At 45.0% G+C, this 12052-nt stretch overlaps 1 protein-coding gene and 1 long non-coding RNA gene across 5 annotated transcripts; one reads left to right on the forward strand and one right to left on the reverse strand.

Annotated features, from left to right (window-relative positions):
* Positions 1-2390: 2390 nt before the first annotated feature.
* LOC126994720 (uncharacterized) lies at positions 2391-12052 on the reverse strand. The gene is made up of 6 exons (XR_007749522.1): positions 11991-12052; positions 11102-11268; positions 4559-4659; positions 4102-4294; positions 3830-3979; positions 2391-3284 (listed from the first exon to the last, which is right to left on the reverse strand). It is a non-coding gene; the product is annotated as an uncharacterized LOC126994720 (long non-coding RNA).
* Positions 7141-9450, forward strand: LOC126994719 (uncharacterized). Of its 4 annotated transcripts, none has more exons than XM_050854009.1 (2): positions 7141-9153; positions 9235-9450. In XM_050854009.1, the coding sequence occupies exons 1-2, from the start codon at positions 8207-8209 to the stop codon at positions 9323-9325; spliced, it is 1038 nt and encodes a 345-aa protein (XP_050709966.1). In that variant the 5' UTR covers positions 7141-8206; the 3' UTR covers positions 9326-9450. The 4 variants fall into 4 exon arrangements, with proteins under 4 accessions (XP_050709966.1, XP_050709968.1, XP_050709967.1 ...); XM_050854011.1 differs by having other exon boundaries at positions 7141-9072; XM_050854010.1 differs by having other exon boundaries at positions 7141-8910; positions 9073-9450.

Below are 12052 nucleotides of genomic sequence, written 5' to 3' on the forward strand. Positions count from 1 at the left end.
TGCAAACGGAAGAATGCAGAAATATCGTAGTGGTGTATGTCCCTCCTAAAAACAATTCATTGACAGAAGAATTGTACAAGAAGAAGCTGGAAGATACATTGGATTGCTGGAGGAGAAAGATAAGATTCTGATAATGGGAGATTTTAATTGTAAGGAAGTGTCATGGGAAAACTGGTCAACGGAGGGAAGTGAAGCTTCATGGGGGAATAAGGTTTTGGAATTGGTTATAGATAACGTCCTCACACAGTGGGTAGAAGAAAATATGAGATGCAGAGGAGACGAGCCATCTAAATTGGCCTTGATAATCACCTGGATATCATAGAGGTGATGAACTATAAGAGCCCTATAGGGAAGAGCGATCACGTACTTATCGAGTACATATTACGAGGAGGTAAAATAAACAGGAATGAGGACTGCAGGAAAGAATGGTTTAACTTTAATAAGGCAAATTTTTAACAACTTGGGAAACATTTTGAGGAAGCACAATGGGATACTTTTTTTGAGGCTGAAAATGTGGAGGAAAAATGGGCTATCTTTCTACGGATTTACAACGAAGGAGTGGAAAAGTGGGTACCAAGGATGAAAGAAGGCCAGACGTCAAGAGAAGAGTGGTACAATAGAAAGTGTGTTGACGCCAAGCAGGAAAAGGAGAAGGCATGGAACAAATGGAGAAAAATTAGGAGGATGGATCTATGGAATGAGTACAAAAGGAAGAGGAGTGCTTATGTCAAAGTAAGAAGAAAAGAAAAAGGAATTTTGAGAAAAATATTGTAGACCAGCCAAAACTGCTTTATGAGTTCATAAATGGAAAGTTGATAAAATAGAGATGAGATTCAGAAAGTTAAAGTTAGTGGTGAAACTTTTGATAGTATAAGTGAAATAGTAGAAGTGATGAATAATTGTTTGCAAACAGTGTTCACAAAGGAGAGTGAGTTTGAAGGTGTAGATGCAGTGCCGGGGAACAGAGTGCATGGGTCTGGAGAGAATACAAACATCAGCAGATGAAGTTATAAAATTATTGGAAGAATTGGATGCGAGGAAATCAGCAGGACCGGATGGTATATCAAATTGGGTGCTAAAAGAGTGTAACCAGCAAATAGCTGAAAAGTTGAGCAACTTGATTAATGTTTCACAAGCACAAGGGAAGGTACCGAGAGACTGGAAGAGGGCTAACATCGTCCCAATACATAAAGGAGGAAGTAAGGAAGACCCGTTGAACTATAGGCCAGTGTCATTAACAAGTGTAGTAGCAAAGATGTGTGAAAATTATACAAAACAGATGGGTGGAGTATTTAGAAGAAAACAGTACATTAACAAATAGCCAATTTGGATTCAGAGGAGAACGGTCTTGTGTAACTAATCTGATCAGCTTCTATTCAAGAGTAATTGATATAATACAGGAAAGGGACGGTTGGGCAGATTGTGTGTATCTGGACTTAAAGAAGGCATGTGATAAAGTACCACACAAGCGATTAATATGGAAACTTAATCATGTTGGAGGTGTGGGTGGTTCAATATTGGATTGGATTGTGGACTTTTGACGAAGAGAGAAATGAGAACAGTAATTAGGAATAATAAATCAAGCTGGATGGAAGTGACCAGTGGAGTCCCCCAAGGATCGGTGTTGGCTCCGATTATGTTTGTAATATATATTAATGACATAACAGAAGGGGCGACAAGCTATATGAATATGTTTGCTGATGATGCTAAAATAATGAAGAAGACTGTGTAGCCCTGAGCCAAGATCTTGATATAATAAGCGAATGGTCATGCAAATGGGAAATGACATTCAATACAGAGAAGTGTAGCGTAATGGAGTTTGGTAAGAGCAGTAGATGAATATCGGGAACTACTCTCTGAGTAATGAAAGAATCATGAAAAAAAACTGAAGAAAAAGATTTGGGAGTGATCATAACAGACAAGTTATCCTTTGGAAAACATATAGACCGGATAACTGGGGAAACATACAATCCTCTTAGAAACATAAAAGCAGCATTAATATATTTAGATGAAGAAATGGTAAAGAAACTAATAACATCGATGATACGTCCAAGACTGGAATATGCAGCATTAGTGTGGTCACCTATGTTGAAGACAGAAATTAGAAAGTTGGAAAGAGTACAAAGAGCAGCGACTAAATTACCGGAAACTCTGAGAGAACATACCTATGAAGAAAGACTGGAGAAATTGGGACTAACAAAACTAGAGAGAAGAAGAGAGAGAGGGGACCTAATAGCATTGTACAGGATACAAGAGGACTGGAGAAATTGGACAGGGAAGACCTAGTGGTACGTGACAGAAGTGTGACAAGAGGCAGTGATAAGAAATGACAAGAAATACAGTTTTCCATACAGAAGTATAACAACATGGAACGGACTGACAAGGAGACTGTGTGTGCAAAACGATTCATGAATTTAAAGCCAAACTGGATAATAAGCATTATGGAGATGGGACAGCACGAGCCTAGTACGGTATTTCACAACTAGGTAAATACACACACACACACACACACACACACACACACACACACACACACACACACACACACACACACACACACACACACACACACACACACACACACACACACACACACACACACACACATGCAAGACACTTGGTCTGCTGCTTGATCTAGAGTACCCGCTGCAAAGAGGCCTGGAGGACAACACTGAAGTCTTCTCCCCTGTACAAGCAGCATGACTGGTGAAGCTTTTCTCACCAACCAAACTACTAATGGTGTCTCTCTTCTCCAAGGAGTCGTGGTAACTACATTTTTCACCTTTCAGCTCACCCCTGCAGGAAGGTTTGCATAGATATGACACTTTCTCTTGAGCGTTCCCCTTGGCTGCTGAAGTGTTTTCAAAATCACACAAAGAAGTAAAGAGAGCACCTTGCTGGAATCCTGCTGAACCTGATCTCCATTCTGGCCAGCAGCAGCAGTATTTTGTAGCCAGTTTTATGTAAAATGTCTCCTGGTGACTGTAGTGCTGCTTCCTGCCTGTGTGCATGCCTCACTGTTAAACATACCTCTTGGGAGATGGTGCAGGCTGCTCTCCTCACCCACAATATGAGGCACGGGTGAATACTCTTGTGGTCTCCAGCGAGCAAAACTTGCATCATCTACCAAGGTCTTTTCTGGTGAGTCTCCCGAGTTTGGCCGCCAAGAAACACCTCCTTCGTCCAGGGGTGAAGACCTGAGGCTTAAGGGTTCTGCTTCACCTGCTGTCTTGGCCCCAGCAGCCACTTCCCTCCTGGCTTGTGGTGGCTTGACATCCTCACACCTGCAACAATCCTCATCATCATCATCACCCCAAGCTTCACCCCCTGCCCAAGTGTTGCCTCTCACCGGCAGTCACTAACAAGGACTGGACCTTACAAAAGAGTCTGTTGGAGAAAATCCTGAGCTGACTTTGCTTTTTAGAGAATGCAAGAGGATTTTCAATATCAGTTTTGATTAAAAATATGCATCTTTAACCCCTTGACTGCAAATTTCCTACCAGAAGACCTCACCAAGCTACAGGAATGGAACAAAAAGTGGCTGCTACAATAATGAAAAAAAATGGCAACAGGAATGGAACAAAAAGTAGCTGCTACAATAATGAAGAAAAATATAAAGTCCTGCACCTTGGGAGGGAATATCCAGCACACCAATACCACATGGGAAACACTCCACTATCCACCACAGAGCCAGAGAAAGACCTGGTAGTACATGTTTTCATGGTACCAATGAAACCAAATACATGCCCATCGCAGCGGACGGGTTAAAGATGCTTTATACCATAAGTTTTCCCAAGGATAATTTCCAAAAAAGCTCAAGGCTTCTCACCTGGACATTGAAGTGTTCCTCGGGATGCTCTCGGGCGACGGTGGCCTGCTGCTGTGCAGCCTTCATGGAGAGACTCATCGTCACTGCTGAGGGCGCTGTCCTGCTGCCCCGCGCTGACCTCTGTGAGTCTGCTCCCAGGCAGGCGGCAACCTTGGAAACATTTATAAAGAATAAGAAGAGGCGACACTGGCCACACTTATAACTACCATGTCTGTTTTGTTTATATTCCCTGCCTGTTCCCTTGTCAGTAATCTGTCAGCTGCAACACTTACCAGCATCTTGGTCCACCTGGGCACTCTGAGCCTGTGTCCGCACCACTGCACAGCCTTCAGACACCAGTACCAGCACAAGATCTTGTGTCAGCCAGTCTTTGGGTGTCTCAGGGAGGCTGCTTGCCTTCAGCCGGGGCACCAGGCCGCCCAGCACTCCCAGGAAGGCTCACGGCCAGCCTGCCGCTCACACAGCCTGAGAGTGAGGAAATAATCAGAATAAAAAAAAAAAATAACATGGAAACAAATACCTCACATACACAGTTTCTTACTAACTAAGAGTGAATGTTCATATTCTTGTCAAAACATTCAATCATTATACCTTAGGAACACTTTGGGGTTATCCAGATGATGCACAATGATACAACTAAATATTTACTGCAATATCAGAGTGAAACATCAACCAACATGAATCAATTAGGAGGTTATCAACGGAACATGACAATGACTCCATGCGCACCCTCATGGTTGAGGCCGACCGACTCAAACTCCACCTTGGCTGATTTCCCACACATTGACCCAACAAGGCTTGCAGTGGCCGGGCCCAGCGCTGGACGGGCTCTGCAGAAGAAAGTTGAAAAACAGTGTTTGTAGAAAGAAGAAAAAAGATGCTGCAACAACCACAAGCTTCACCTCTTTGTGTCCATCAGTATACTGGAGACAAGAATGGAAACTAATTCAGTCTTGCTAAATAACTGTTGAGCAAGCCCTTCAGTTCGGCAAAGAATTGTAAAAAGAAAAAATACACTCCCAAACCCCAGTGCTTGGTCTGCTTGAGGATCCTGATCACTGTACTGCTGAACAACAACCAAACATGACTTTTCATTCCTCTCACACATGACAAATTTCACATTAGGGTTACACAGTATTAATGCACATCCCATGCAAGAAAATGGCATTACATTACTATGTTTAACCCTTGACTGTGGATTTCCTACCAGAAGACCTCACCAAGCTACAGGAGTGGAACAAAGTGTCTGCTATAATTCAATGAAGAAAAATGTAAAGTCCTGCACCTTGGGAGAGGATATCCAGCACACCAATACCACATGGGAAACACTCCACTATCCACCACAGAGGCAGAGAAAGACCTGGGAGTGTATGTTACCAGGTTACCAGCGAAGGACAAATCCCTGACAATCGCAGCGGACAGGTTAACCATCAACAGTCCACTACAGGATTATGGCCTTTCCTAGGATGCTCTAACTCTCCTGTCCTGTTAGTATACTCCTCCTGTTCAGGCTAATGCAGGCTAATTCCATTTTTCCGCCTAGTTCTCTGTCTGGCGTTAGTGTGCTCCATCCTGCCCCGGCAAATGTTCTAATTCCACCTCCACCTGGTTCTCTGTTTGGTGTTAGTGTGCTCCATCCTGCCCCGGTAAAGGTTATAATTCCACTTCTCCACCTGGTTCTCTGTCTGGTGTTAGTCTACTCAATCCTGCCCCAACAAAGGTTCTAATTCCACCTCTCCACCTGCTGGTGAAGAGGTGGATTAGATCCTTTGTTGGGGCAGGATGGAGCACACTAACTCCAGACAGAGAACCAGGTGGAGAGGTGGAATTAAAACCTTTGCCGGGGCAGGATGGAACACACTAACACCAGACAGAGAACCAGGTGGAGCGGTGGAATTATAAACTTTGCTGGGGCAGGATGGAGCACACTAACACCTGACAGAGAACCAGGTGGAGCGGTAGAATTAGAACCCTTTGTTGGGGCACGATGGAGCACACTAACACCAGACAGAGAACCAGGTGGAGAGGTAGAGTGCAGGCGAGATTGAGGAGGCGGGGTATAAGGACACCACTGCCTACAGTAACTTTCGGTAATGTACAATCAACTCGAAATAAAATAGATGAATTAGCAGCAAACTGTGAATATATAGGGAACTACCGAGAGAGTAGCTTCATAGCATTAACCGAAACCTGGCTTGAAGACAAGGATGTTGACGAAACAGTAAATATTGATGGTTTCTTGATAGTCAGGGGAGACATGAAGGACGTGGTGAAACAGAAGGGAGGAGGGGCGGCGGTGTACATAAATGAGAGATGGTGTACTCAGGTTAACATAAAGGAACATTTTTGTTGTGACGACCTGGAATATTTAGTAATATCATGTAGACCTTTTTACCTACCACGTGAATTTAATAATGTGACGATTATAACTGTATACATCCCGACTGATGCCACTGAGGCAATAGCGAGTAAGTTATCACTAAATTGTGTTAGAAAATACGAAAATGAAAATCCTGAAGGAATTATGAAAGTGTTGGGGGATTTTAACCACTGTAATTTCCAACCATATGTACCTTTGTATCAGCAAACTGTAACTTGCCCCACTAGAGATAATAATATTTAAGATAAAATGTATTGTAATGTAAGGAACGGTTATCGTTCTTATCAAAAGCCTAAATTAGGTAAATCTGGCCACAATATGGTGTTTTTGGCTCCCACATGTAAGCAAACTCTGAAATGTAAACTGTGCAAGAAAATTAAGGTGCAGGATTGGAATAATGAGCACATGGTGAGTCTTCAAGGCTGTTTTGATTGTACAGACTGGGATGTGTTGTATAGTGAGTCCAACTCTATTAGTGCAAATGTAGATGTTTTAAATTCATATATTGTACAGACTGGGATGTGTTGTATGATGAGTCCAACTCTATTAGTGCAAATGTAGATGTTTTAAATTCATATATTGTACAGACTGGGATGTGTTGTATAATAAGTCCAACTCTATTAATGTAAATGTAGATGTTTTAAATTCATAAATTAACTTTTGTACCAACATGATTGTTCCAACTAGGAAATTAGCATTTATCCAAATAACAAACCCTGGATAAATTCTGATATCAAAGCGTTATTGATTGAAAAGAAGAGAACTTTTATAAATGGTGACTGCATGCAAAGTAAAGTGATACAAAGCCAATTAAATAGGAAAATACTAGATGCTAAACAGTCAAATAAAGTTAAAATTGAAAACTTATTTAAGTCAAATAAGTCAAAAGATGCTTGGACAGGGTAAACTACTGAGTGGCTCTAAAAGAAAAGGTCATTAAAAGACCCACCAAACATGTAAATGATTTGAACTCCTTTTATGCAAGGTTTGATGTGCACCATTTTAATACTGAATGTGAAAATATTTTGTCAATGGTTAGGGGCATCAATGTAGAACGAATAATAATAACTCGTGATGATACGATGAACTCCATGAAACGTATACAATGTGGAAAAGCAAGTGGACCCGATAAAATTGGTTCTAAACTACTAAAATCCTGTGCCGAGCAACTTGCTGATCCACTGTGTAAACTTTTCCAAGCTTCACTTGATCAGAGTACAGTACCGGATGTGTGGAAAATGTCAGAGATTATTCCAGTACCCAAAAACAACCACCCAAGGGAGTTTAATGATCTTCGACCCGTAGCCTTAACATCAATTATAATGAAATGTTTGGAGCACATTGTGAAGAGGTACATTTGTTCAAGCGTAGATCCCTTGAAAGATATTTTGCAATTTGCTTATTGTCAAGGTATGAGTGTTCAGGATGCTGGGTTAACCTTACTTCACCAAACTTACGAACATTTAGAAATCCGAAATTCACAGGTTAGAATTATATTTATAGATTTTAGCAGCGCTTTCATTACAATTCAGCCACATATTTTACTTAACAAATTACCAGAGATGAATATCAACAGTAATCTAATACTGTGGATCTATAGTTATCTTTTGCAAAGACCTCAATACACCAAATATTTTTTTTTTTTTTTTTTTTTGTCGCGGCCTATTGCGCCGGTAGGCTTCTTCCCGGTGGGGCCTGATGGTCAGCCCAAGGCTTCTTCCCGGTGGGGCCTGATGGTCGGCCCAGCCCGTTCTGGCGCAGGCGAGTGTTGATAGTGGCGCCATCTTGTGTTGGCCCATGCTGCCCCCCGGAACTCATCTTTCAGCCTCTCTTTGGAGAGGTTATCTAGAGCCCAGGTTGATGGGTGGTCTTCAGGCCAGCATGTGGGTAGTCTTAGGCCACTCGGCAGTGACTGAAAAACCTCAACTGTGCAGCACACTAACACCAGACAAGAGAACCAGGTGGAGAGGTGGAATTATAACCTTTGTTGGGGCAGGATGGAGCACACTAACACCAGACAAGAGAACCAGGTGGAGAGGTGGAATTATAACCTTTGTTGGGGCAGGATGGAGCACACTAACACCAGACAAGAGAACCAGGTGGAGAGGTGGAATTATAACCTTTGTTGGGGCAGGATGGAGCACACTAACACCAGACAAGAGAACCAGGTGGAGAGGTGGAATTATAACCTTTGTTGGGGCAGGATGGAGCACACTAACACCAGACAAGAGAACCAGGTGGAGAGGTGGAATTATAACCTTTGTTGGGGCAGGATGGAGCACACTAACACCAGACAAGAGAACCAGGTGGAGAGGTGGAATTATAACCTTTGCTGGGGCAGGATGGAGCACACTAACACCAGACAAGAGAACCAGGTGGAGAGGTGGAATTATAACCTTTGTTGGGGCAGGATGGAGCACACTAACACCAGACAAGAGAACCAGGTGGAAGATGCTTGGACAGACCTTTATTTTGCAGTGGACTATTCATATCAGAAGACAATTTTTCTTTATACTCTTATCATCACGGCCATGGGTGGTGTGGTGCCAGGGTGTGTGGATGGCCATGGGTGGTGTGGTGCCAGGGTGGTGTGGATGACAGGGAAGATAGGGGCAGTAAGGTGTGCCAGGGTGTGTGTGGATGGCCATGGGTGGTGTGGTGCCAGGGTGGTGTGGATGACAGGGAAGATAGGGGCAGTAAGGTGTGCCAGGGTGTGTGTGGATGGCCATGGGTGGTGTGGTGCCAGGGTGGTGTGGATGACAGGGAAGATAGGGGCAGTAAGGTGTGCATGGGTGTGTGTGGATGGCCATGGGTGGTGTGGTGCCAGGGTGGTGTGGATGACAGGGAAGATAGGGGCAGTAAGGTGTGCATGGGTGTGTGTGGATGGCCATGGGTGGTGTGGTGCCAGGGTGGTGTGGATGACAGGGAAGATAGGGGCAGTAAGGTGTGCATGGGTGTGTGTGGATGGCCATGGGTGGTGTGGTGCCAGGATAGAGTGGATGACAGGGAAGATAGGGGCAGTAAGGTGTGCATGGGTGTGTGTGGATGTGCCAGTGAATGGTAAGGGAAGGAAAGGCAGGAGTGTGCAGGCCACGCACCATGGAGTCCCCAACTAGGCGAGTCTCGAACTCATCCTCCATGGTGTCTGCCAGCACCTGGAACCTATTGAAGGTAGTGGGGGTCAGTAAATCCTTGGTTGCCTGCTTCGGTTTGGCTCCATTCCTTACAGGTTGGAACCCGACATCCTGTGAAGCAGGAAGAGAAGCGTTAAGTGGGGCAGGCTGGAAGTTGTCCTGTGGGGCAGGCTGGGAGTTAGCCTGTGAAGCAGGCTGGGGGTTAGCCTGTGAGGCAGGCTGGGGGTCAGCCTGTGAGGCAGGCTGGCAGTTGTCCTGTGAGGCAGGCTGGGGGTTAGCCTGTGAGGCAGGCTGGAGGCTGGCTGGGGTTACGCCTGTGAGGCAGGCTGGGGGTTAGCCTGTAAGGCAAGCTGGGGGTTAGCCTGTGAGGCAGGCTGGGGGTTAGCCTGTGAGGCAGGCTGGGAGTTAGCCTGTGAGGCAGGCTGGGAGTCAACCTGTGAGGCAGGTAACACGTCCTCCCGTGAAGCAGGAGGGTCGTCTGGAGAGGGCACAGTCTCGGTGGAGGGCCTCTCCACCATCGATGGTGGAGTCACTGCCACATTACTTAAAACAAATTCAGTCACAGCCTTCTGAAGTTGTAATCTTTGAACGCAGAGGCGGCAAGTTCTACTCAGCTGGAAGTACTGAGCTGCAAATCGTCCGGGACAGACGTCACACTTACGGAGGTTCGAAGGCATTGTTAGAAATTTAAGCGAGTTAACAGTTAGGGCAAATATTAAAAGCGCTTTCGAAATAACTTAAAGTGTGACCATAAATTGAATTGGATAAAAATTGTGCATGGAAATTAGATACTGATGTGTTAGATGCCTCCAACACTGGGAGTTCGCTCCCACTGGGTCTTGAAAATGCCTCAAAGACCAATCGCTTGTCCTGAGCCTCAGTCACGAGAGAGACTTTCACAACCCGGCACTTTTCAGCAATTGTCCTTGAAGTTTTGTCCCATAGAATGGGGCCGGTGTAGTCACACAGAGCAGAGCTGGCAAAGAAAGAAAAGGAATCAGCAATTCGTTCCCACTTTCCGAAACGTCTAACCCAACTCTGCGACCCTTTCGAGGCCTGGCCGGTGGCACCTGTCACCAGGTGTTCTCCACCAACTCTAGAGAGTATCAGACGCCCTTCCTGAGAGACAAAAAAGCTGAAATATTCCTTGAGTATAAGAAAAACCCTCAGAAACTCCACCTAGAAGCCGGGAGGTACAATCTCAAATGACCCACGGAAGACATCTCTTTCAGGAGAAAACAAGAACCAGCTGTTATGCAGAATAGGGATGGGAGTACCGTCGATAGAAGGGAGGGACGGGGAGCTCACACCGACAACTGGTTCCCAGGGAGGCTTTTTAGTGAAGAGGTCGCCACACTCCTCTACACCGCAGGCCTAAATAATTAGGCACGGTCCAGCTGACTAGGACCCTGGAACTCCAGCCATTGTCTCATAAAGAGATCCTCTGCCTGCAATCCAATCCACCACTGCTGCTGCCCAGAGGCTTCACCGTGACACTGGCACGGGAGACAGATCAGGTATTACACCTTGTCCAAGGGTGACCTGAGACTATGCAGGGCAGGGACGTCTAGTTCCTTGAGGTGAAAACACTTCACCCGCATACCCGGACCTTGAGGGACTGACTGACTGGTTCTTGTTGGTATAAGGACAGGGAGATCAGGGATGAGGGAGGGACAAAAGACAGGGGAACTGAATCCCGCAACATCCCTGACCCACACTTACTACACCACCAAAACAACGAGGGGAGTAAAGCCAAACCTTGAGGTATGCCTGGAGCACATTGATGGCCTTGTTAACCTTGGTGTGGAGTGTTTGGTGGGCCAACTCGTGGTAGAGGTGGATGGCCAAGGTGGAAAGGGCCAGCGATCTTGTCCGCCACCACCGTCACACTTTCCACTATTCAGCAGCATGTTGACCAAGTGATCCTGTGAATGCAGGTGAAAAGGTGAATAGAGTCATGCTGTCCAGCTTTGTAATGCAAGAGTTAGCCTGCATCTTCACTCCCTGGCAGCATGTTGACCAAGTAATTATGAGTGAGGGTGAAAAATAGGAACAGAATCATGCTGTCCAGCTTTGTAACGCAAGAGTTAGCCTGCATCTTCACTCCCTGGCAGCAAGTTGACCAAGTAATCATATGTGAGGATAAAGGGGGAGTAGAGTCATGCTGTCCAGCTTTGTAATGCAAGAGTTAGCTGCATCTTCATTCCCTGGCATCACATTGAAGAAGTTATCATGTGAGAGTAGAATCATGCTGTCCACCTTAATAAACACATGTAGGTGCCTCCCTCTGTTTCCTGTGTAGGGGAGGTGCAGGCAATCAGGAGTACACAGCAGGAGGGCTGCAAACACACACAATGCCTCTGTCTCTCCCCACCATGACATTACAGTAGTTTAAGGGACACACAGAGGAGGCTGAATCAAAACTATACCAGACATTATTATTATTATTATTATTATTATTATTATTATTATTATTATAGATCAATAAAAGGCATCAAGGGAAGTAAATCTTGTATAGACACAATCATAGTCCCCATAATGAGCAGACACGAATATGAAAAATAAGAAATAGTTCTCAAAGACACTCAAGTGAAGAGGATAAGAAGAAAGGGACAGAAACAAACACTAACACCTCTACTCTCCTCACCTTCACGTCAGAGCAGTTCATGAGGGTGAGGTCAGGGCTGAGGGCTGCAGCACGGGCAGGGG

The sequence above is a fragment of the Eriocheir sinensis genome, unplaced genomic scaffold, assembly GCF_024679095.1.
Source record: "Eriocheir sinensis breed Jianghai 21 unplaced genomic scaffold, ASM2467909v1 Scaffold855, whole genome shotgun sequence".
NCBI lineage: Eukaryota > Metazoa > Arthropoda > Malacostraca > Decapoda > Varunidae > Eriocheir > Eriocheir sinensis.

Excerpts from the sequence above, each read along its gene's own strand:
- LOC126994719 (XM_050854008.1), top strand. The coding sequence starts at position 8,207 with ATGGAGCACACTAACACCAGACAAGAGAACCAGGTGGAGAGGTGGAAT. Across the intron at positions 8,516-8,584 it reads ACACCAGACAAGAGAACCAG|GTGGAGAGGTGGAATTATAA; the intron begins GTGGAGAGGTGG and ends CAAGAGAACCAG.